This window comes from Mus caroli, chromosome 4 (genome assembly GCF_900094665.2).
Source record: "Mus caroli chromosome 4, CAROLI_EIJ_v1.1, whole genome shotgun sequence".
Lineage (NCBI taxonomy): Eukaryota > Metazoa > Chordata > Mammalia > Rodentia > Muridae > Mus > Mus caroli.
This window is the reverse complement of record NC_034573.1, coordinates 37,365,838-37,392,102: the sequence shown is the minus strand read 5'-3', so window position 1 is coordinate 37,392,102 and position 26,265 is coordinate 37,365,838. Positions and strand designations below refer to the sequence as shown.

Here is a 26,265-nt window from a genome sequence, read left to right as displayed (position 1 = left end):
AGGACACCCTTCTCCTCAGCTTCTTTCAGACTTCCCTAATTCAACAACAGAGGTCAGCTGCTTCTGTCCATTGGTTAGATGCAAATATATGCATCTGACTCTTTCAGCTGCTTGTTGGATCTTTTGGAGGGCAGTCATGATAGATCCCTTTTGGTGAGCGTTCCATATCCTCAGCAATACTGTCAGGCCTTGGGACCTCCCCTTGACCTAGATCCCACTTTGGACCTGTCACTGGACCTTCTTTTCCTCAGGCTCCCCTCCATTTCTATCTCTGTAATTCTTTCAGATAGGAACAACTATGGGTCTGTGGGATGGCAACGCCATCCCTCACTTGATGTCCTATCTTCCTGCTGGAGGTGGGCTCTATAAGTTTCCTCTCCCTACTGTTGGACATTTCATCAAAGGTTCCTCCCTATGAGTCCTGGGAGTCTCTCAGGTCTCTGGTGCATTCTGGGGGTCCCCCCAACCTCCTATTCCTGAAGTTGCCTGTTTACACTCTTTCTGCAGGCCCTCAAATGGCCATCCTACCAAAGGCAATCTACAGATTCAATGCAATCCCCATCAAAATCCCAACACAATTCTTCAAAGACATGGAAAGAGCAATTCTCAAATTCATCTGGATAGGCAAAAAAACAAAACAAAAAAAAACCAAAAAACAAACAAACAAACAAACAAACAAAAAACCAAAACCACCCAGAATAGTGAAAACAATTCTTAACAGTAAAAGAAAGGCTGGGGAAATCACCATCTCTGACCCCAAGCTTTACTACAGAGCAATAGTGATAAGAACTGCCTGGTATTGGTACAGAGACAGACACATTGATCATTGGAATAGATCTGAAGACCCAGAAGTAAGCCTAGATTTTACAAAGTTAAAAAGGCATTGTGAGGAATGGCCTACTCTTCAACTTTAGTCCATATGCTGTCTTGACAAAACCAGGCCTCTTTGAAGATGCCACAGGAAAGCGTCCCAAACCCTACTAGGAGGATTTGCACCCAGGGGACCCCTTACAACCAGCATTGGCTGTGACAGGCCAGTATCTCTTTCCAATGGCAGGAAATGAGTAGGCCTCTGATCGTGCCACAGGGCTTGCTAGAGCTCCTCTCTGTGCATGCCAAACAGAAGTGGCAGTTGGAAAAGGAAAGAGAGAGCACTGGAGAGAAGAGAATGTGGAGGGAGAGAAGAAAGAGTAGGAATAGGAGAAAGGCGGAGCAGGGCACAGCGGGAAGAAGGAAGAGACATGAAATAAAAGGAGTCAAGTGAGGAGAGATGACAGCAAAGCCAGACAAAGCTAAGGGGCAGGGGCTGGATTTCTGAGAAAAGAGGGAGGAATTCTGGAGAAAGACCTAAAGTGGTGGAGCAAAAAAAAAAAAAAGGGGGGGGGGCCTGCACTGCCTGTTTCTGGCCAAGCAGAAACCACTAGTCTTGGCTCTGTAGAAACCATATGGCATCCGGGATAGATAAAGGAACAAATATGAGAGACGTCTCTCTGGTTAGTACTTCTTGGCACAAGGTAGTTCTGGGAAGTCTTTTTCGCCCATAGCCCAATTACTAGGTATAGTGAGGGAAGCCCAGGAAGCCACTTCACCACGTCATCGATGGCATCTTTCACTCCAGTTATGGATAGCACCACAATCAGGGGTATCACAGTCGTGTACCAGGCCAGGGAGGAGATCTGCGGGACCAACTTTGAGAAGGAAATAGAGACCACAGGGTTAGGAAACCTAAAGAAGAACACATTGCCCCCCAGTTTCCTGCCTCCAGTGTCTTCTTCTCTCTAGGTTTAAACTAATAAACTCAATGGCCCTAGTTGCTCTTCACTGTTGTAGCTTTCCTGTATTCCTGAATCCAAGTAAGCGTTTCCCAAAAGAAGAATAAAAGGCTCCAAGCTGACACATGCTGTGAATGTCTCTATCTTAGTCCTAATGGGAAAGAGTCATTTCTTCTCCAATAATGAAAGGTATTGGAAGATAGAATGGTCAGCATTCATATGGCAAGACTAGAGAGATATAGCTCAGCAGTAAAGAGCACTGGATAATCTTTCAGAGTACCCAGGTTCAAATCCTAGTACCAACCATCTGTACCCCCAATTCTAGAGGTTCTGATGCTCTCTTTCTTATGCACCAGGCATGCATATGACACAGAAACTTATACGTGTAGGCAGAACACCCAAACATAAGCGTAAAAGGCAGGGGGCACGGGAAACCCTTGATGGCCCCCACGCCTTCAGTGCAAGGGAAAGTGAGAGATCCGTCCCCTCCTCTCAATATGGGCATCCCTAGGTGGAATCCTTCCCTTGTGCGGGCTTGCTTATATTTTATGCAATTCTTTCCCCTTGGTATGTATCAGTTTCCTATCACAGAGGCTGGGATGAGAAAGAGGAATAGGGTCATAGTGAAGAAACTGTGCTTTCCTACGATCAAGCTGAACTTGATACAGCCATAATGAAGGCGTTCTCTTCCCATGGGCCCCCATCTTTGTGTCTCCATACAGAGGCTTGCCTCACCCTCATTAATCCTGACCTCTGCTACTCTAGGGAATTGGACAAAGACTCCAGCTAGCCATTTGTCCATGTCAAAATGAAGAGGGTGTCTCCTAGTCTAGGCACTGAGAATATAGGCTGACCTCAAAGTGGATGATTAGGGCATACTGCAAATGTCTTAGCAGCCATACCTGTAGGAACAGCAAAATGAGGAAATAGGCATTTGCAAGTCTCTGGAACTGTTCAAACAGGTTCATGGGCAGGAAGTTAAAGAAACCATACTTGGATGTCTTGATGGAATTGTCCTATGGGTAAATTACACATAGCAATAACAACAAAGAGCAAGCACGAGCAGAAGAGCAAGACAGCTCAAAGCTGGGTGATCTGTTTATCCCCTCAACCTCCAGACTATAATTACTGAATGTGGGGTATTATTAAACCTGCGGCAGGACCTGTCAATACAAAGGTGAATGAGACAGGCAACAGATTCTGGAGAAAGAGGACTAACATTTTTTTAGTTGTATTTAACTCCCACGTCTGTCATATACAGTGAATGTCACCAAACTCACTTTATATTTAAATGAATTAACTCAAGCCTGGAGAAATCACACAACCTGTATAATGTTTCAGGGTAAGTAACAAGAAACCACAACCTAGCTTTCGTGTTGAGAGAGAGAAAGAGAGAAAGACAGAGACAGAGACAGAGAGACAGAGACAGAGAGACAGAGACAGAGAACTCCTGCTCCCACTTACCCAGGATTACTCAGGATCTATAGTTCAGAAATCATAGATTAATACCTTGCAGGAGTCACAAATATATATGGCCATGTATATTTTCATATACTTAGAATGACATGTTCACATGATGTGTGTGTGTGAGAGAGAGAGAGAGACAGACAGACAGACAGACAGACAGAGAGAAACATACAAGAGCATTATTTGAAGTGGGATGTGGTATTGCATGCCTATAATTCTAGCACTCAGAGGGCTGAAGAAGGAGGTTTGAGTTTAAGGATAGCCCGGGTTACATGGCAAGACCTTCTTTCAAAAGCTAAGCCGAGCCAAGGAAAACAAAACCATTGTGTGTGAATAAGGCGGAAATGACCCAAATGGTCATTTATATAAGGAACTGTTTAAAGCTAAATCTGAAGAGGAAATCCTATATAACTACTCTTATGAAATCAGGACCCTGAAAACCATTAGGGTCCAGAATAGTGTAAAAATATAGAAAAAAAAAAAAAGAACTTTAGTCACATCTCCTTTATGGACTCAGAAGGCACCAATGAGTCCGTGAGAAACTCTCCATAGTGGCTCCTACGCGAGAGCAAATGTGAGCAAAGACAGCCGGGAAGCATGGCTTTACAATTCATGCATTATGTTATGAATGACTCCATAAGTAAGTGTAAAAATAAAAAACCAGGAAATTTGACAAAATCATTAATAGGTAGCTTTAAAAATATATAAAAGGCTAACACAAAGAGATTTATTAATTTCACTCAAGTTTCCAAAGTTTGAGTAACAAATTACCATTTTCATCTAAGAGCTGGCAAGGATGGGAAGGACTGATGATAACCAGCTTAAGCCAGCACAGAAACGGCATGCCTGCAACCCAGCCGTTAACACTGGGAGGCCTGGTAGTCAGCAGCAGTCTGAAGCTAGCATGGGCTACAAAGTGAGACCCTATCTCAGAAAAAATACAAAACCAGAACTAGCCTGGCAGGAATGTGCAGTCAGTGGTCTTCTCCAGAACACAGAGAAATACAGATGGATGTAATATTTTCAGAAGGTCCTCTGCAAAAATGTGTCGCCGTTTTTTAAAAAATATGTTTGTTTACCATTAGGCCTAGTCAATTCACTCCTAGAAAGCTCACCCGATATACAAACACAGATTCGCCAACTGATATGCATAGTGCAGTTCACTCAGGACCATGTATCGTAGAAAAAGGCTGGAGATATTGTAAATGTTCAGCAGCAGAGCTGGCTAAGTTAATGTTCATCAAGAGATGGGAACTGGCACAGCCTGTGCATAAATGGTGCCAATATATGTGTGTTGTCATGGATGTCGAAGTGAACAGAACTGTGGAGGGATTGTGAGAAAAGCTAGAAAAATTTTCTTTTCTAGGAGTTACACATAAATACAAAATCCTAGAAGAGATGTGTTTTCCGGAGTGAAGGACTCTGAGTTGGTGTTGGCTTCTGAGCTCTCCATGCACATTTACAATAGAGGAGCTTAAACGGAAGGAAAGTTATGCTGTAGTTTCTGTATTCACAAGGAGTTCCTCCCATCCCTGAGAAGGAGAATGTAGAGAACACCAGCCACTGACACGTACCGGATACTCAAAAAGAGAGTTGAACCTTCTATTGTTGGCCTGCAAAATCCTTTCCTCTGAAAGAAAAGGAGAAACGTGATGAGAACAGCCTCTTAGGTTAGCCGGATGCCGTGTGCTAGTGACGGCTGCAGCAGCTCCTCACACCTTCTTGCTGAGGTATCTGTTCTGATACAAGGCTTGGGTGCTGGGAGTGCGAGTTCTGCCCAGTCAGTAGAGTGCTCGTCCTATGGGAAGAAGCTCCGTTTGAGCCCATTTCTGCACCAACCAGTATGGTGGTGTAAGTGTGAACTCTAGCAGTTGAGAAATGGTAGCAGAAGGATCCGAATTCTGTTCAAGGCCATGCTCACCTACATAATGAGTTCAAAACCACCCTGAGATACATGGGGCCCTGTTTCAAAATAAATAAAAAGTAAATTTAAAAAATGGGATGCCTGGCTAGGCAGTAGTGAGGTAGTTGTGAATGCTTGTAATCTTAGTACTTGGAAAGCTGCAGCAGGAGGGTATTAGGTTGGAGGCAAGCCTGAGCTATATAATGAGGCCCTGACTCAAGGTGCTCCATCACTCCCCTGCCACAAGAAAGGGCCAAGGATGTTGCTTGGTTGTCTGCCAGTAAGCACGAGCCACTGAGTTCAATCCTTGCCATCACACACACTGAGCATGGTGGCACACACTCAGGTGCTGGAGACAGATGGATCAAACTTTCAAGGAAGGTGAACAAGGACCTACATTAAGCAGTAAGCATAAGCTTGATGTTTCCGTGGACTGTGATGTTCTACTAAAATAATCAAATCTGTGTGTGTGCTGAGGATTGCTCATAAAAACCAAACAAAAGCTGGCCACCGGTGGCGCACACCTTTAATCCCAGCACTTTGGAGGCAGAGGCAGGTGGATTTCTGAGTTCGAGGCCAGCCTGGTCTACAGAGTGAGCTCCAGGACAGCCAGGGCTACACAGAGAAACCCTGTCTTAAAAAAACAAAAACAAAAACAAAAACAAACAAGCAAACAACCCCCCAAAACCAACTTAGATCATCAGATGCTCTAGAGGCCTGGACTTTAACTTCCTTTAAGTGGGGATGTTGAGTCATGCCTCCAGCTATGGCCCACACTGTCCAGGTGAAGGTAGCATGAGAGCTAAGTTGATTGGTGGACTCTGCTCTGGGATGACCTCCTTGCCTCTGAGGAGAAAGCTCCACACCAGTTAGCATCACAGAACTCTTCGTTTTGACAGTGCTATGAGAAGAAAAACAGAAGCTCTTCCAACACAGTTGTTCAGTAAACTCCCGTTAATAAATCATCACCAAGCTCGGCATAGAAGCTAGACATGCCAGCTGGGTGGGGCAGGGAAAGCTGAGTACAAGAGTCCTAGGCCCCAAAAGTCCCAAAGACCTAGGATGGGGGAGGCTCCCAGGAGTCAATGAGGGTGGTCTTAGCCAAGATGCATAACAATAAGGATGTGGAGCCTGAAGGGGCCACCTTCTATACCCAGGCAGGAAACCCATTGGAAGGATAAGGACACCAACCCACCCACAAAGCTTTTGACCTAAAATTTGTCCTGTCTAAAAGAAATGCAGTGACAAATGTTGCAGGATTTTCCCTGTCAGCATTTGTCAACATTAGGGCAGCAGGAGGCCTGTGATTGGACAGGGAGAGGGAGGTGGAGCTAAGAGTTGCAGAGATGGAGAGCACAGCAGAGAGAAAGGGAGGAGATTGGAGGCAGATGTGAACCAGGGTGGCTTGATCCATCCACAGGTAGTTATGTGATATCATAAGGTTAGAATAATTGGGATAAAGTTTTTATCATTATCAATTGGCTCGGAAATTATTGAATTGGCATCTTGTAAATTGTGATTTTATTGACACATAAATCTGATTGGTTAACCATAATTATAGGCATTAAGAGTTTTGATTCTACCAGGTAATTGGGTGTTATGATGGCTGACCGTGGGGTGGGTGGTCATCGCGTGGTAGCAAGAGGAACTTGGGAGCTCTGGCCCTGCCGGGGAGTTGGGCTGGAAGTTGACACTGTTGCTTAGCCTTCTACTTTACTAATTACCAGGCTACTTCTCCACAGGGTCCACTCCCTCAGAGAGCAGGCCTAGCAGCCACTCTGCCTCTTAGCTGTGTTGGGTTCATGTTGAAGCACTTCCGGCTCTCTAAGAATCTTCTTGGCTCATGGCTCCAAAACGTAGAAATGCATTTCCTTTTTCAGTTTTCAAAGATTCCATACAAGGTTACCCCGCTGATTCTGAACTCGCTCAATTGCTGTCCTAAGGGACTCTCTCTCTCTCTACCATCCATCTATCTATCTATCTATCTATCTATCTATCTATCTACCTACCTACCTACCTACCTTATAGTGCTTATAGTGTGTGTGTGTGTGTGTGTGTGTGTGTGTGTGAGAGAGAGAGAGAGAGAGAGAGAGAGAGAGAGAGAGAGAGAGAGAGAGAGGTTATGTAGCTATGTAGCTCCCACTGGCCTCAAGCCTGACAGCCTCCTGTCTCTGACTTCCAAGTTCTGGGATTATAACTGTGTCACCAGAGCCAGCTGAGACTCACTTTTGAGGCTGTACACAGTAATAATGAGATCGTATAGCCTTTACTGTTCTTTGCCTGGCTCATTTCAGATACACAATGCTCTTTATTTTCATCCATGCTGTCATAGATGACAAGACTTTTTTATGGCTGACCAGTATCCTGGTACTAAGGCTGAGGCAGAGATTGGAGAAGGTCTGGGAAGTGCTAATTAAAGGGACCAAATTTTCAGATACAAGAGATCTGTTACTGATACAATGACTGTAGTTGATAATATATTGCATCCTTGAGAGTGAATTTTAAATACTCTCACAAAAAAAAAGCCTATGCAGGGAAATGCATGTTAATTAGCATTACCAAATGTACATATGTATCTTAAAATATCATGTATACAATAAATATGCGCAATGTTTACTCTTCCTTTCTATAAGAATTATAGTTTTTGTTGCTGCATATCTTTTGTTTTTCTTTCTTTTTTTTTTTTTTCAAATTTCTCTTCTTTTTTTGAGGCCAAGCATCACTAGTCCAGACTGACCTGGCACAGTCAAGCCCACTACTGTAGCATCACTGACCTGGCATAGGCTAGACCACTGCTGTAGCATCACTTACCTGGCACAGGCAAGCTCACTGTTCCAGCATCACTGACCTGGCACAGGCAACCCCACTGCTGCAGCATCACTGTCCTGAAACTACAGTCATGGACCACCATGCTTGGCTAGTCCTTTTTTTCTTTTCTCTAAATCTCAGCATACCACTGCTCACTTCAGCTTAAAGGCTCTAGAGTTAATGAAGATTTGTTTAATGAGCAAACACACACATGAAAAGATGCTTACAAACATGTTTGATCACACTCAGGTCAGATTTCTGTGCAGACTCTGAAGAGGAGGGTGATGATCCTCTGCCCGAGGGATGACCCACATAACTACAGAGCAGCCAGGCTGAAAGGACCCTGAGCAAAGGCTGAATCTTGAGCCCCCACAGTCTTCCTGTGCCTCTCTCCAAACATCCTATGAGCTTCGCTGATTTTCTGTGAGCTCAGTGAAAACACAAGGAGAGTTGCTAAAAGACTAGGTCTCACTGGAGTACGGCAGAACACATGCCTAGGTTAAATTCCAGCACCATTAATAAAGAATAAAAATAAAACAAAAGACCCTAAAGAAAATAAAAATCTCATAGAAGAAAAACATCCTATTTTATTAAGCAGAGTCCATAGAAAGCTGGTTGAAGATCCAGCTTGGTGGCACATCTGTTATCCCCACACTGTGGAGGCTGAGGCAGCAAGATGGGGAACTGAGGTCAACCTGGGCAACATAATCAGAGTCTGTCTGGAAAACAATGAGCAAACAATTGGTGTGTCAATGGTCTGATTGAGGACTTGCTGGAAACAGAAGCTCCCCTCCCCCTCCCCCAAGCCCTTATGTGATACAGTAAAGACCCTTTCCCCTCTGGGGCAGAAGTGGACAGAAACATCCATAGCCGACTCCCACAGAGGACAGGGGGATGCTGGAATGCAGGAGCAGTGAGTTCTCATCAGTGTGGTAAAGGTCTTGTTAGACATCGTTGTCATGGCTGCCCTGCCACAATGCCTTCCCAGGCAGGGAAACTAGGAGCTGGGAACATTGTAACACAGGCCCCTTAGAGAGAAGGTGCCTAGATGACAGCAACTAAGTCATTTCAACAGAGTTAGCAATTAATCCCTTCTGTGTAGAGTTGCCTGATTTAAGAGAGAGAGAGAGAGAGAGAGAGAGAGAGAGAGAGTGAGAGAGAGCGAGCAAACAATGATATCCCACAACCTACAACCTACATGTGGAACAATTAACAATAAAAGTTGTGCATTAAACTGAGGCTCTATGTCCAGCCCCTGCTACTAAGGTCAAGAAATCCCTAATCCCACTGTACTTGTCTGGAAGGATTTCCCCTCTTTCTTCACATCTTCAAAGAATCCTCAGCTTTTCCCTAAGCACAGCTGTGATAAAGGCCCCTGTCCTCATCAAGTGGCCCTCTTATGACTTCCTAGGGAAATAATCCAAGACAATATAACTCACATCTTCTTAAATTCTGAAGAAAAAAAAAAAAACAGCAATGTGAGGGAAAGCTGAACCAAGTTTCAAGGAAACAATTACTTTAAAATAATCAGACTTATTTCTAAGAAGATAGATGAGATAAAAATAATTCCAGAAACAAGCTCGAGCCACTTCAGATGACTGAGTAACTTACACAGCATAGAGTATACCCACTTAAAATGTATAACTTAGTGGCTTTAGTGTATTCACAGGGTTGTGTAACCTAAATGCCCATTTTTTTGTGTGTTTATTTAAATGTTTTACTGGACTGTACTCTAGTTCTAATGCTGTTTAACTCTTTTAAAATGTTTATTTTGTGTGTATGGGTGTTTTGTCTGCATGTATGTCTGTGTACCATGTGCATGCCTGGTGTACATCGAGATCAGAGCGTCCTGGGTCCCCTGGAACTGGGGTTACTGATGGGTGCAAGGAAGTGACCCAGGTCCTCTGAAGAACAGCACATGTTCTTCCCCTCTGGTGCCTCCAGCCCTCTGATGAGCTTTGTCCAGATGCCATGCTATCGTGTCTTCCTCCTCCCACACTGGTTTCTCTCCCTTTCTGTCCCTGATTTTCTCGCCTTTCCATTGATTTTCCCAATGTGGTTACACTGGTTTTAATTATTCAAAGCAATATGAAATACATTTTCACTGTAGAAGACTCCAAAACCAAGTTATTGGGGAAAGATGTAAAGTCCTTCAGTGTCCTCCACGCCTCCTCACTAACAACAACGGTGACCTGTGAGGAACCACGAGGGCTGAAACTGGGTGGCCACACAAAAACCTGGGACAAATCTGTGACATAACAGTTACTTGTAATAGACAAAAAGTACAGCAATAACCATGCCTTTTCACTGACAAAAGGACACCTACAGCGAGTCTCTACAATAGAGCATCACTTGGCCACAGAAACGTAATAAAAGATGCTACAGACTCTGCCCAGAATGATCCTGAGGACAGTAGTGAAAGAATCAAGTTAAGAATGTATACATGCTGCGACCCAGAGCCTCTGTGTGCAGTGCTAGGTACCAACCCAAGGCCTGCTCGCCCTCAGCGAGCACTTTCCCACGGAGCCCAGAGAAACTAAGATTTGTCTAAGAAGACAGAGCAAGTAGCAGAGTCAGGATTTAGGCTGGTGTGGCCTTTAATCAGCAAGTTAACTTCATCCTCTGCACTTTACCCAGTTCTCAAAGGGAATCCTAAGTCTGGAAGGACATTTTGGCTTGCTTTTTTAAAACTTCATGTCAAAAGTTAACTTATCCCAAGCCAGGCAGCTCCACCCTGAAAGATAGCTGGGTGTGCTCCCTCCTGCACCCTTTACTGCTTTGGTTGACCCAAGACTTCATGAAGTGATACTGGAATCCTTCCTAGCACCAGCTAGACCCAACTGTCCACAAAAAGACGATATTAAATACCTTAGCTAGCAAGAAGCAGTTATAAAGGTGGGAAGAGAGAAAGAAATGGCCTTTTTCCTGCTGAATTTCTAAATACTGGAAAGGTATAAAAACAAAAATATTAAACTACTGAAATTAGAATTCTCATATAGCAAAACTGGGACATTTTTGTTCTTAGAAGCATGAAGTACTTTTTTTCTGCAAAATGTATTTCTTTTCCTGATCATTTCTTGCTATTTTGATTGGTATGTTGGCCAAGTCTGGCATTTACATGCACGTGCTTGCACACAGGAGAACACACAAACACACACACATACAGAAACATATACACATACACATAAATATACACATGAACACACACACACAGAGAAACACACACACAGAAACACACATGCTTTTCTGAGGCAGCGGGAAGGATGTTCGGACCTTTCTGGTTCACCTACTTTCTTCCTTCTGTCTGTCTTCCTTCTGTCTGTCTTCATTCCTCCTCTCTTGCATTGCAGAGCAGTAACAGCTACAATCCCATGAAATCTCTGTAAGGAAATGAAGAGGTTGCAGTGAGGGTCTTCACACCAGCACTATCTCATCCTGACACGTGCTTAAGAAACTTGCAACTCCATCTCTGAAACCCAAAATAATCGCACTCTCACACAAATGACTAGCTTTTAGAATTCACTGCATTTACCCTCATTATAAAGATAGTTTCAGAGCTTGAAAAACTGTAGCCTCCCCTAGTCTTGAGTAGGCTGGCTCAGACCTTGCTGCCACTGAGAATGAGACCACCTTGGGTGGAGCCTTCTCACCTAGATGGCTTTATTGTTCTGTCACCTGCCACTGCTCTTCTACCCAACTGTCTTCCTGAGATAATCCTGAGATAGCTGACAGCCTGTGGTATTGGCAACCTAATGCTAACAGCTCTGGCAGACTAAGTGCTAACAACTTGACAACAAAGCATCAAGAAGCCTGGCAAGGCAGGGGATGGGCCTCCCCCCCCCCCCTTTAAAAGCACAGACTCTTAGGAAACATTGGGCCATGATCAGAAATTTTGTCTTGGTCTCTTTTCTTGTCTGTTGTTCTCTCCTTTACAGCTCCAGCCTCCCACTCAGGAACCCAGTTTGTGTGGCCGCAGGTGGCTACAAGAAACAAGCTTTATGTAGGACAGCATATAGATGACTATAGTCTGCCAGGAGAAGAAATTATCAGAAACTGCTGGGTGATATCTTAATGCAGTGCTGGGCTTACAGCTGGGGTTAGCTTTCTACTAGTCTCTAGAGCAGAGGTAAACTGTAGACTTTTATCCAGTAGAGATACAAGTATTTTATCCTGAGGTAAAAGATAACCCCAAAGGCTGTGGCATATTGTACTTTAGCCATTACACATTTTATATTCAGTTCAGAAATCTTCATCTTTCTTTTAATTTGTCTGAGCTAGTGCCTTGTTATGTAGCCCAGGCTGGCCTTCACTTTCTAATCCTCTTGCCTCTGTCTTCTTACGTTTCTTTATTGACTAGTTTATACATATTTAACTCCTAAATTGTCACTTTAACTGACTGTAACATCTTACTGGTTCTCTCATAAGTAAAACAATTACCTCTTCCTCCTGCCTTCTTCCTCTTCCTCCCGCCTTCTTCTGCTTCTTAATAATACTAAGGATTGCAACGAGGGTCTCAGACATGCTAGGTAAATGCTCCCACTGAGCTGTATCACCAGACTTTCTTTCTTTTGCTAAGTTTCCCAGGCTGACTTTGAACTCACACTGTAGCCCAGATAGGCCTCTTTCATAGTCAATATGTCTTTTGATATCTGTCTTTTACATTAATTGTTTAATTAATTAGTTTTTATGTCACAGTTGTGAGTTCAGAGAACAACCTGTGGGAGTTGGTTCTCATTTTCTACCATATGGGTTCTGAGGTTCTAATTAATGTCCTCAGGCTTGGTGGCAAACACCTTTAGTCACCAAGCCATTCTGCTAGCCGGTCATCTGTCCTTTTAGATAAAAGCCATGTTTGTTTTAACTTTTTGAAAACTGTTTTAACTTTGACCACCTCCTCCTCCATCCACCATGGTTTGGATATGCAATGCCCTCCATGGATCGTGTGCTGAATGTTTAAAGCCACTCCAGGAGGGTCTGGAAATTCTGCAAGTGGGGCCTTGCAGTAGGCTGCTGGGAATGGGCACAAGGGTGACCTAGACCCTAGGCCTTTCTTGCTCTCTACCTCTTATTGCTCCTCTGCAAGGCTCCTGCTCCCATGATGTTCTGTCCAAGCAGCCATGGATCAAAGACTCTGAACTAAATTAAGTCCTTTTCCCTTAAGATATTTATTTCAGACATTGTCCCTCAGGTATGAGAAAAACCGATACACTATTTTTAACCCAACAATAAAATGTATTTATTCTAACCAGTTTCTTTGAGGTCCCACAAGTTACCACATGTAGATGAGTCAAGATTAGGACACTTGTGTGAAGACATATACAATTAGCTGTAGAATCATAGAAAATGAAATGCTGAGTGCTTTGACAAATTGGTAAGTGCAAACTTCCTATAAAAGTGTCCAGATTTTTAGTTTTCATAATTTTATTATCACATGTGTGTTCACGTGTATGTGTGTGTATGTGTGTGTGTGTGTGTGTGTGTGCACGTGCGCACCATGGCATGTATGTGGAGGTCAGAGAACAACTTAAAAGAGCCAGTTCTCTCCTTCTACCCATGTGGTCCCAGGGATGGAATGGCAAGTGAAATAAAACTTGCATGGACTATAAATTCTTTAGTCCAACCTCTAGAGTAAAGGTCTCAGCTGTGACAGTAGGGTTTGTTTAATAACAGCAATTCTGAAACATGGTTCTTGAGGCACTGAGTCCACCCCCTGAGAATTTTCATCTCCTCTATTGGTTACATTTCTATTGGCCTGTTGTTCATGGTCTGTGATAAGATACCATGAGCAAGGCAATTTATAGAAGAATGTACTTGGAACTCATGGTTTCAAAGTGCTAGAATCCATCATGGCAGCCATGGAGCACAGCAGCAGGCATGGCACAGGAGAAGTAGCTGAGTGCTCACATCTTAATCTACAAGCAAGAGGCAGGGCAGCGAGCCCATGATGGGGCTGCTGTGAGTCCTTTTAAACCTCAATGCAACCCACAGGGGGCACATCTCCTCCAATAGGAACACACCTCCTAATCCTTGCCAAACAGTTCCACCAACTGGGAACCAAACAGTCAAAAATGCATGAGCCTATAGGGGCCTTCTCTCATTCTCCTTCAGGACACCACACCTCCATGGTAGCCTTCCTGAAATAGAGAAGAAAGAAATATGATGGTCGGGGCCAGCAAGATGACTCAACAGGGAAAGGTTCCTGCTGTCAAGCTTGAAAGACCAGAAAGAACCAGGTCCTCAACACTGTCCCCTGACTTCCACACACGTGTGTACACAACATACACACAGAGACCAATTAAATGCCTTGTTCTGGCCTCTGCAGGCAATTACCCACACACACACACACACAGGCTCGCACACACACACATACCACACACACACACACACACACACACACACACACACACGAGACACATGCATACACATAGCTAAAGTTATATAACTAAAGAATGAGATGGTCTGAAGTCTGGATGCTCTCTGACCCAGTGAGAGCATAGTGGGAGACGCCCACTGAGAGGGTCAGCAAGCACGTATGTAGCCTGGAGTGGCCCCAGAAAGGACTGTCCAGCTGGAGCCAGGCACCCACCCACCCTATCTGTCCCCTGACTTCCACGCACGTATTACACTGCAGCTAACTGGGAAGAAGATTGAAGCTATTAAGTTAGAGGAGAAAGGAAAGAATGTGAGGGGGAGAAACAAGAAATGGGTCCTGGAGGGATACAGGAAGAGGTGGAACAAAGAATGGATTGGGGCTAGAAATGTGGGTTTTATTGTAGCCTGCTACTAATTCACGTCGATGCTATTAACCAGTTCCTGTCTCGTTTCTTTTTTCTTTTCTTTTTTTTTCTTGCAAATGATCTTTAAAAATAAAGAAATTTGATAGAAGCAGAATGGAGAAAGCAATTTAGGAAAAGGTTTGTTAGAGATGCTTAGGGATAATTAAAAACAAGATGCATTCCTGGTCTCCATTATGAGGCTGAGTAAGAACTGTAGGACTATCCATCTCTTCCTGCTTCCCCCAGAACCCATTTCTCCCACTTGCCTTCTTTCATTCTTCCTCTAACTTAATAGCTTCAATATTCTTTCCAGTTAGCTCCAGTGTAATATGATGCACACTCAGATCGGATGAGCGCCTGGCTCCAGCTGAACAGTCACTGTCTGACACAATGCTCTGCACAAAATAGCCACTCAACAAAAAACAATATTTAAAAATTTTAATTTACAGGTGCCCCATTAGGAAAAAATATGTCTAAAAATATTGTGTTAGGGAGAAAGTGAAACTGGAACATAGATATTGTCAGTAATATTCAAAATTGAACAACCACGTTAGACCTGATGGCAATAGGCCTGTAATTACAGCTACTTAGAAGTCTAACTAAGGCAGAGAATTGGAAGTTCAAAGCCAGCCCACAGTGAGCTACACAGTGAGTGCAAAGCCAATCTGAGCAACTTAATGGGTTCCTGTCTCAGAATAAAAACTAAATGCAGAGGGCACAGATGGGTGGGAGAACACTTGCCTAGCGTGTTGCTTTCTGTTGCTGTGGTAAAACACACTGACAAAAACAACGGAAGGGGGAAGTGTGTTTGGCTCACAGTACAAGGACAGTGCATTGTGGCAGGGAAGTCCTGGTGGCTAGTACTGTGCCTGCGGTCAGCAAACAGAGCATTGCCTGTGTTTAGCGTGTTTCCTCTGTTATTCAGCCCAGGACCTGAGCCTGAGGAATGGGCCACTCACACTTAAGGTAGGCTTTCCTGCCTCATTAGCCTGACCCAGAGACTCCCTCCCAGGGATAACGAGAAGTGAGTCTAGATCCTGTCAAGCTGACAGTATTAACCATCACCCTGTCATGTGTGAGGCTCTAGATTCAATTTCCAAATTCAAAACAAAACAGCAACAAAAATTTGGACAACCACTCTGGAAAAATATCTTTGCCTTAATAATTAATAAATTGCTGGGCGTGGTGGCGCACGCCTTTAATCCCAGCACTCGGGAGGCAGAGGCAGGCGGATTTCTGAGTTCGAGGCCAGCCTGGTCTACAAAGTGAGTGCCAGGACAGCCAGGGCTACACAGAGAAACCCTGTCTCGAAAAAAAAAAATTAATAAATTAATAAAGCTGATGAAACACTTAACCTATAAGTCAGCAAGTCCACGTCCAGGCATAGAGCAAAACTCTTATGTTATATATAACGATATCTGAAATAGCTGCTCGTAACAGCAAGACTAGAAGTCATCAGATGAAGAAGTCACTTCTGGTCAGGCAGTGGTGGCACACGACCTTAATCTCAGTGCTTGGGAGACAAGCAGATCTCTGAATTCAAGGCCAGCATGGTCTAGAGAGCAAGATCCAGGACAGCCAAGGCTCCACAGAGACAACAACAACAACAACAAAGTAACTTACAGCCAAGAATGGTGCTGCATTCTTTTCTCTAGCAGAAGGCAGAGGCAGGTAGATCTCTGAGTTTGAGGCTAGCTGGGCAACAGAGCAAGTCCCAGGCCAGCCTGGGCTACACCACAGTGAGCCCCTTTATCAGTTACCTTTCTACAGCTGTGATAAACACCACAACCAAGGTACTTTATAAACAGAAGGGCTTTTTGGGCTTTGAGCCCATCACCACCACAGCAGGGAAATATGTCATCAGGCAGGCATTGCAGCTGGAACAGGAAGCCGAGGACTTCCATCCTGAACCAAGATGCCAAGAGCAAACTCAAACGGCAAAAATTTTAAATTCTCAAGACCCTTGGGAGGCAGAGGCAGGCAGATTTCTGAGTTCGAGGCCAGCCTGGTCTACAAAGTGAGTTCCAGGACAGCCAAGGCTATACAGAGAAACCCTGTCTCAAACACCCCCCCCCCAAAAACCCTCAAGACCCACCTCCAGAGACACACCTTTTCCAAACAAGGCCATACCTCTCAAACCTATCCAAAGAGCTCCACCAACTGGGACCAAGTGTTCAACATCTAAGTCTATGGGGGACATTCTCACTCAAACCACCAGAGCCTATCTCCAAAACAAACAAACAAACAAACAAACAAACAAAACAGAAAAAAGTAACTTATGGTCTGATCATACAGTGGAAAGTTACATAGTACTAAAATGAGTAAGCCACAATTATATACATCAACTGATAATCTCATGAGTCCAATTGGGAAGAAATAAATTACAGAAGACTATATATATATAAGGTTGGGACTGGAGAGATGGCTCAGTGGTTAAAGAGCACTGGCTGCTCTTCCAGAGGACCTGAGTTCAATTCCCATTATCCACATGGCAGCTCCAAATGTCTGTAACTCCAGTTCCAGGGGATATTCTGATACCCTCACACAGACATAAATGCAGCCAAAACACCAATGTATATAAAATAAAAATAAATAAAAGTCGACCCAAGGGTGATGACTTTTAGCTGAAATACCCAACAAAGGGGAGATAAAACCTGTAGAGACCATATCCCGTAGACAGGCACGAGGGATGGGGCCACCCACCAATCTCAAATTTTTTAACCCAGAAATGTTCCTGTCCAAAGGAAAGACAAGAACAAAAAAATGGAACAGAGACTGAAGGAAAGGTCATCGAGAGACTGCCCCACCTAGGAATCCATCTGATCTGCTGACACCAAGAATCGCTTGCTAACAGAACCTGACTCATACAGATGCAGATACTCAAAGCCCACCATTGGACTGATCCCAGGGACCCCAATGGAAGAGCTAAGGGAAGGACTGACAGAGCTGAAGGGGATTGCAACCCCACAGGAAGAACAATATCAACTAGCTGGACCACCCAGAGCTCCCAGGCACTAAATCACCAACCAGAGTACACATGGAGGGATCTATGGCTCCAGATACATATATAGCAGAGGATGGCCTTATCTGACATTAGTGAGAAGGGAGGCCCACGTCCTATGGAGGCTTGATGGCCCAGCATAGGGGACACTAGAATGGTGAGGGGGGAGTGGCTGAGTGGGTGGAGAAGCACCCTCATAGAGTCAAAGGGGAGAGGGGAAAGAGGGGGGATGGGATAGGATAGGGGGTTTGTGGAAGGTTAACCAGGAAGGGGGATATCATTTGAAATATAAATGAATAAAATGATTAATAAAAAAATAAAAATAATATGTAAAGTTATTATTTTACTTACTCGATTTAAATATCATACAAAAACATATCATTAGAGGTTTATGTCAAATATATTAAGATAAACCCATATGGAAAGTATGGAAATAAAAACTAGGCAATTCAGGACTGAGGTACAGAGATGGGTAGGGACAGGCTGGACACAAAAAACTCAAGCTCCTCTTATGCCTGTGTTATTACTCTTTACAACTTACATATTTGTCAAAACTTTACACCAACTCAGTATATACTAACGAAAATGAAGAACGCTGAAGTGGAATAATTTTTAAATTGCTTTAAAATAAAACATGTCTAATCAGTTGCTGTGGTTTTTAAACTCTGTGTGTGTGTGTGTGAGTGCACATGTGTCTGTCTTTCTGTGGAGGTCAGAGGCTATCACATAGCTTAGTTCGCTCCTTCGGCCACGTGGATTCCATGGCCTGAGCTCAGGTTGTCAGGCTGGTGGCAAGCATCTTTAAGTGCTGAGCCATCTTGCCAATCCTGTCACTGTGTTTATTTTAAAATGTCTTACTTGAGATAACTTAAGGAAGAGTAGCAAAAACTACAGAGAATTTCCATATGTGCATATGTGCTTTATGTGCCTTGCCCTTCTGTTAGAACCTTATGTAACCACAGAACACTCAACAAAGAAAGAAGTACACTTTGGGGTGTCACTGTTAACTGAGGTTTGCACTGGATATCTGTTTTGCCCTCTCCTATATTTTTGGTTCCAGGGCTAGTCTGGAATCTCACATGGTGTTTGGCCATTAGATCCTCTAACTTGTAACTGTCACTCACTCTTTCCTTGCCTTGAACTCTGACACTTTTGAAGAGCACTACTCAGTGTTTTTTTTTTTTTAAAGTTTTACATTTACTTATTTACATTTACACACACACACACACACACACACACACACACATGCACATACACAAATCATGGTGTACACGTGGAGGCCAGGAAACAACACGTGGTTGTTTTCTCTTTCTACCAAGTGGATGTCAGGGATTGAACTCAGGCGGTCGAGCTTGGCAGCAAAAGTCTTTACCCATTCAGGCATCTTGCCAGCCTGATTTGTTGAATGTGTCTCTGATTTGTCTGCTGTGCCTTTTCTAGTACACAACAGAAGGCTGACCATGCTCTAGATGCCTTGCTGCTAGTGATGTGAACCGAGATAACTAGCTAAGACTACTGTGAACCATTTCCCCTTTAATTAATAAATATAGGAAGGGGGAAGTTGTCACATAAAAACTATTTTGAGAAACGTTAGAGTTATTTAAAAAGATACTGAATAACAGTAGACTACAGAAGCCATTGCAGGAGCTAAGCTCTCTCATTTAGATGTCAGACTCCAGAGGAGGAAATAAGTGACCCGACTACCCTGGACTCACAGGCCCTGGCTGCCCAGACCCTGGTCTGAATTCATAAAATAGGAATGAAGATGACCTGAAACTTAGGGATGGGAAGAGGACATTGATGAACCATTAGCCTATAGTCTTCTGACTGGACCACACTGCAGACTATGGCAGACCAACTTCAACTGTAACTGCTGTTGGTGTTCCTCTACCACTCCTATTTATACACAGACAACTGAATAATTTACTAAGTAAAAAACTGGGAGAAAGGTCTTAAGCTTGTCTGTGTCTCAGTCTGAACGCCAGGTAAACTATAAGCACGGTGGGGTACAGCAATGAGCTCTTTGTGCGCAGCACCACCAGTGACTCTCTCTGCCAGAGGTGCAGCCATGGAGGCTGTGCTAGGCTCTCAGTGAGTAAATCTGTCTCACGGGGGAGGAGGCTCTTCATCATGAAGGCAGGAGCAGAGGAGACTGCAAATGAGCAAACTCCTGGCAGGCTCAAGTGCTTTTAAGAATCTAAAGAGCTCTCACCGAAGCAGATGTGCCTATCACTGATCGACTAAAATAAGAACTATATTTTCTTAAAGTCAATGTTTAAAACCATAGTCTCCCCAGCCCTCTGGTTTAGCTATTACACCCTACCTATCTATCAAGCCCAAGTCAGACCCCAGAAATCAAGTTTCCCATCCTGAGTCTCTCCACAGAATCTCAGCAAAAGTGAAATGTTTACTTATTTCATGTAGCATAAACATATACAAATAAAAAGGTAACAAAAAAGCCATTTATAAGGCAGAGCCAGAACTGCCATTATAAACGCTCAGTATCTTTGTTAGTTATTCACTCCATAAGGCACTCACGACTTCTAACAGCAAAGACTTCCCAAACATAGGAACTTTAGAACTCAACGGTGCAGTATCATTGCCACTGCTGTGACAAAACCACCACGACCAAAAGCAACCTGGGGAGAAAGGGATTATTTCGCTCAGAGTTCCTTGTAACATGAAAGCAGCCAAGACTAGAACTCAAGCAGGGCAGGAACCTGGAGGCTGGAGCTAAGGTAGAGCCAACAGAGTACTGCTTACTGGCTTGCTCAGCCTGCTTTCTTATTTTAGGGGCTGGCAAGATAGCATCCAGGACCACCATCCTCAGGGTGGCACCACCCACAATGGGGTGGGGCCTCCAGCATCAATCACTAATTACGGAAATACCCTACAGGCTTGCCTACAGCCAGATCTTAGGGATGCATTTTCTCAGTTGAGGATTCCTTTCTGATGATTCTAGCTTGTGTCAAGTTAACATAAAACAAGGCACCAAGCCTGCTTCCTCCATGAGGAGGTAAGTTCCTTGTACCTGTGAAGTATTTTTTTGTTTTGGTTTTGTTTCTGGTTTGGCCTAGACTTTTAGAGTCCCAAAGGAGGAGGCCTGGATGCAGCAAAATCTCCTAGGGTCAAGAGGAGATCAGGAGACATCCTGCTTCCTCTCTCGTTTCCACGTGGGAACGCCCTGTTCTGGTCCTGGGTCCCTCTGGCTGGACATCTGGTTCTCCTCCCTCTCTGGTATTCCCCCAACTCTACTGTTTGTCCCTGGAGTGCCACCACTCTGTCCATGTCAGTCAGTTTATGTCTATCGTTTCATTTTGTTGTTTGTTTCTCTGTGTTTCATAGTCAAGGGAGAAAAAAATGGTTAAAACTTCAAAGTTCTCATTCTTTTATAGTTCTGGGGACCCTCACAGGGCCTTGTACATCCCAGGCCAGTCAAGTGTTTCACCTGACCTGAGTTACAGCCCTGGCTTCTCACAGCTAGATTATTTGGGGGAGAGAAGTCTCTCAAGCATAACTCTTTTTCCTTTACCTCTCCAACTTCCCCCCAAAGATCCCATAATCTCTTATAGAAATCTTTTTTTCAAGGATACTGGAGGAAGTGGTTGCCTAGTGTGAATGAGGCCCTGGGTCTGATACTCACTCAGCTCCACAAAACAGGAAGGAAGGAAGGAAGGAAGGAAGGAAGGAAGGAAGGAAGGAAGGAAGGGAAGATAGATTTCTTTAGAAGAAAATACTCATTCCTGCTTTGTCTTGTCTCCCTCCTCAATTTGTCCTTGGATCAAATCAACAGGGAACATAAAACCCCTCTGGGAAGGGCTAGAATTATGCTCACTTTTCTCATCTCACATAGGTCCTTGAATAGTTGAAGAAACCACTTATAACAGCCCACTTTATGATACCGTGGGAAGTCATTGAAGATTTTTTTGGGGGGGGATATTTTCTTTATCTACATGTCAAATGTTATACGCTTTCCTGGCTTCTCCTCTGCAAGGCCTCTATCCCATCCCCCCTTTACCCTGTTTCAATGAAGGTGCTCCCCCACCACCACCCTAGCATTCCCCTACACTGGGGCATCAAGTCTTCACAGGACCAAGGGCCTCTCCTCTCACCAATACCCGACAAGGCCATCCTCTGCTACATATGCGGCTGGAGCCATGGGTCCCTCCTTGTGTATGTACTCTTTGGTTGGTGGTTTAGTCCCTGAGAGCTCTGGTGGGGGGGCGGGTCTGTTGATTAACAGACAACTACTAATATTCAAGAACATTAAAATTCAAGAAAATTAGAGTTTCATAGTGATGTATTGAAGATCAGGAAAGTTTCTGAGAACAGGGAAGCAAGTTAAGAGGTCACTGCAAGCTTAGCATGACAGTACAGGCCTGTAACCCAGCTCCTTGGGAAACTGAGGCAGGAGAATTGGTTCAGGATAACCTGGACTGTACAGTGAGCAGGATCAGGGCGAGGCTGAGCAGCTCAGTGCGACTCTGACTCAGTAATTTAAGGATGAGGATGAAGCTCAGTTGTAAGGGTTTCCTAGCATATAAAACCTCTAGGTCTAATTCCCAGTACTGAAAAACAACAACAGCAACAACAATAAAAAAAACCAATACAACTGTAAGAATCTGTAGCACAGCGAGCCCCACCCCCATGTTAAGGATGCAGAACAAGAGGAGGTATAATTTACTTATTCAACAAATGAACAGCCAGGCTCTATAATAGCTATCAGTATACAGGGGAATCTGACAAACTTCTGCCAACAGTGCAGCTGATGGTTGAGTGAAGTTACCACGTGCTTTATGAATGTGTCTAATGGGGCAGTGGCCCAGGGAATAATTGGTTGTGGTGAGAATCAGTGTTCTTTAAATGAGACCTGAATGATGGGACAATGGGCACAGCTCTGAGATATGGAAGACCATGGCAAGCTGAAAACCAGCAGCAACTGCTAGAAACTCTGAGATAAAATATAACTTGATGTGTTTGTACAGAGAAAGGGCCAGCAACTCAAGAGCATTGAGAACAGGAGTCAGATTTAAGAATTAGGTAAAGACCAGGTCATGCTGGGCACTGTAGAAGATCAGCTAGAAGTCTGACTTCACTGTGGGATTATAATGAGAAGCCAGCACAAGAGTTTAAGACAGATTAAAAAAAAAAAAAAAAAGGATGAGTGTGATGGATTGAAAATGCTCAGCCCAGGGCGTGGCACCATTAGAAGCTGTGGCCTTGTTGGAGTAGGTGTGTCACTGTGAGTGTGCACTTTAAGACCCTTATCCTAACTGCCTAGAAGCCAGTATTCTGCTAGCAGCCTTCAGATGAAGGTGTAGAGCTCTCATCTCCTCCTGTACCATGTCTGCCTGGATGCTGCCATGTTCTCACCTTGATGATAATGGACTGAACCTCTGAACCTGTAAGCCAGCCCCAATTAAATTTTGTCCTTTGTAAGTTTGCCTTGGTCATGGTGTCTGTTCACAGCAGTAAAATCCTAACTAAGGCAGAAGTTGGTACCAGGGACTTGGGTATTGCCATGTTAGGCCTGGCCATGCTTTTGTTTGGAAGAATGTGGATTTAGGGACTTTGGATGTGGAAAGCAGTGGAATGCTTTAAATGAGGCTTAATGGGCTATCCTACTAGGAATATGGAAGACTTTATTACTGAGAGTGATTTGAACTGTGTGGACCTTGCCCAAGAGGTGTCAATGAGAATTTCAATATGTGGCCTAGAGACTGTTTTGGTGGTATTTTGGTGAATGTGGCTACTTTTTGCCCTTGTCTGAAGAGTCTGCCTGAGTCTAAGGTGAGGAGACTCAGATTGATTGCACTGACAAAGGAAGTCTCTGAAATATCCATAATGTAGTTTGTTCTCTTGCTAAGTCTCATGAAGAGCATTTTAAGTAAGTGTAGCAAGCTGAAAAAGGGAAAATATAAAATATATGGTTCGAGTGTCAAAGGGGCACCAGGGAGTGAAATGGAGCTGAATCCTGTGTTCAAGGATATTAAATTGAATTAAGGGAGTAGTGACCTTGGGGAAAGATCCCATCCAGCTAAGTTTAGGTCCAGGCAAGGTAGTACAAGCCTTCACTCCCCGGAGGCAAAGACAAGCAGATTTCTAAGTTCAAGGCCAGCCTAGAACAGAGCAAGTAACAGAACAGTGAACTTTAGACAGTGAAGAAGTGGAAAACAGAAAGGTGAGGATTATGTAAAAGAACAAGAGGGCCATGTTCCAGCTCCAGCAAGCAGCAGAATTCAGCAGCTTTGGCCACGTGGCTCTGGCTTTAGAATCCAGAATAGAAGGGACTACTGGTACAATTGATGCTGGTTAGCTAGGGCTAAGAAATTAGTGGTGATTAAGAAGAGATCAGCATCACTGAGGTGAAATCTGGGAAGTGTTTTCTGAGAACACAAAGAACCTGTGTTCCAGAGATAGCCAAGATTGTACCTAGTGCTGCAGCAGTACTTGGTAATATGTAAGAGCAACCCAGGTGGTACTGGGTTTGAAGGCATGAAGGGTTATGAAGAGCAGCTGAGGCTTGGTAATGTGAGAAGCCATGGAAGGCCATTGCTGAAGGTACAGCCTCAGTTGTAGTTGATGGCTCAGGACTAAAGGATTCATGCAAAGGAGTTGAGGCTTGGCATCATGAAGAGAGCCTATGAGAGGCTCTTGGTGAAGCCTAGTCACAACAGAAGACCCCAGTGTACTGGAGATGCCAGTGCCGTGGATAATAACTAAGAATAGCAGCAGCAGTGGAGTGGATCAACCTAAGCTTAGAGTGCTACAGAAGGCAGAGCTGGAGAAGTGATGCCAGCCCTTTGGAGGAGCCCAGAAGATCATATGTAGTTCCCAGTCATTGGAACAAGAAGCTGTAACACTGAAGTTGCCTTGGAGACAACTTGGAGACAACTTGAAGAATAATTAGCCAGCCTGGGCTACACCTTTTTTTTTTTTTTTTTTTTTTGGTATAAAACTGCATCTTCTTTATTTTGCATACTTTTAATTTTAGAACAAAATAAAACAAACAAACAAAAAACCACAATACACAACACCCAACCCTGCTATTCTGTGGGAGAGGATCTTCCTGCCTTAAGGCACAGGACAGGATAGAAGATTCTTGTAGACATGAGCAGAGAGCCAGGTGGGTCAGGGCTGCTGGGGGAGCCACGGGGATACTATACAGAAGGCAGGGCTTCCTTCCAGGAGGCTTTAATCCACTTCTTCCATGGGAGAGGCATCCTCATCACCTTCCAGCGGGGGGATCTCATCAGGAACAGCAGCACTGGGCTCCTCTGCAGTGACCTCATCTTCGTCGATGCCCAGGCCTAGTTTAATCATGCGGTAGATGCGGTTGGAGTGGGTTTGGGGATCCTCAAGTGAGAAACCAGAGGAGAGCAGAGCAGTTTCAAACAGCAGCACCACCAGGTCCTTGACAGCTTTATTGTTTTTGTCTGCCTCAGCCTTCTGCCGCAGGGTCTCCACAATGGGGTGGTCAGGGTTGATCTTCAGGTGTTTTTTGGCCATCATGTAGCCCATTGTAGAGTTGTCTCGCAGTGCTTGGGCCTTCATGATCCGCTCCATGTTGGCTGCCCAGCCATAGGTGCTTGTCACAATGCAGCAGGGGGAAGACACAAGCCTATTGGAGATTGTCACCTTTTCAAGTTGTCTCCAAGGCAGCTCTGGTATCTCAAACAACTTGTTTGAGATACCAGAGCTGTGGACTATCTGCTGAGGAAAGCTGCTAACAGGGAGTGGAACCAGCCTAGGAGACAGTTGTTGCAGTCAACAAAGATGAAAAAGGAGTTGGAGATCTGAAGATCTCTTTGACATCAGACATGGAGATGCAGAGTTTGGAGTTTGCCCAGCTGGTTTCCCATCTTGCTTTGGGATTACAGTTAAATGACTAGGACAATCTCAGAAGAGACTTCGAATGTTGGACCTTTAACATTGTTGAGACTGCTATAGACTATGGGGACTTTGGAAGTTGGACTAAATGTATTTTGCCTTATGCTATGTTTAGATATGGCCCCATAGATTCATATGTTTGAACAAGCCTATGGGGAGCCAAAGAGTGGAATGTGATCGTTTGGATATGCTTAGCCCAGGGAGTGGCACCATTAGAAGCTGTGGCCTTGTTGGAGTATGTGTGTCACTGTGGATGTGGGCTTTTAGACCCTATCCTAACTGCCTGGAAGCCAGTATTCTGCTAGCAGCTTTCAGATTAAGATGTAGAACTCTCATCTCCTCCTGTACCATGTCTGCCTGGATGCTGCCGTGTTCTCACCTTGATGATAATGGACTGAACCTCTGAACCTGTAAGCCAGCCCCAATTAAATATTGTCCTTTATAAGACTTGTCTTGGTCATGGTTTCTGTTCACACCAGTAAAACCCTAACTAAGACAATGAGAGAATTAGAACCTGTTGGGCATAGTGGTGCACACCTTTGATCCCTAGGAAGCAGAGGAAGGAAGATCTCTATGAGTTCAAAGCCAGCCAGATCTATACAATGAGTTCCAGGACAGCCAGAGCTATATAGTGAGATCTTGTCTCAA

The 26,265-nt window shown here is 44.2% G+C and overlaps 1 protein-coding gene across 4 annotated transcripts in view; it reads right to left on the bottom strand.

The window, feature by feature from the left end:
* LOC110292950 (phospholipid-transporting ATPase FetA) overlaps positions 1-26,265 on the bottom strand; it is a 107,648-nt gene that overhangs the window by 71,513 nt on the left and 9,870 nt on the right. For 3 of the 4 annotated variants that reach the window (XM_021160640.1, XM_021160644.1, XM_021160643.1), the window contains exons 3-6: positions 11,241-11,330; positions 4,814-4,869; positions 2,675-2,788; positions 1,554-1,688 (exon numbers count right to left, since the gene is read on the bottom strand). In XM_021160640.1, the coding sequence (XP_021016299.1) occupies positions 1,554-1,688; positions 2,675-2,788; positions 4,814-4,869; positions 11,241-11,330 (395 nt within the window). The remainder of the gene's footprint in view (positions 1-1,553; positions 1,689-2,674; positions 2,789-4,813; positions 4,870-11,240; positions 11,331-26,265) is intronic. The other variant, XM_021160642.1, reaches the window with a different exon arrangement.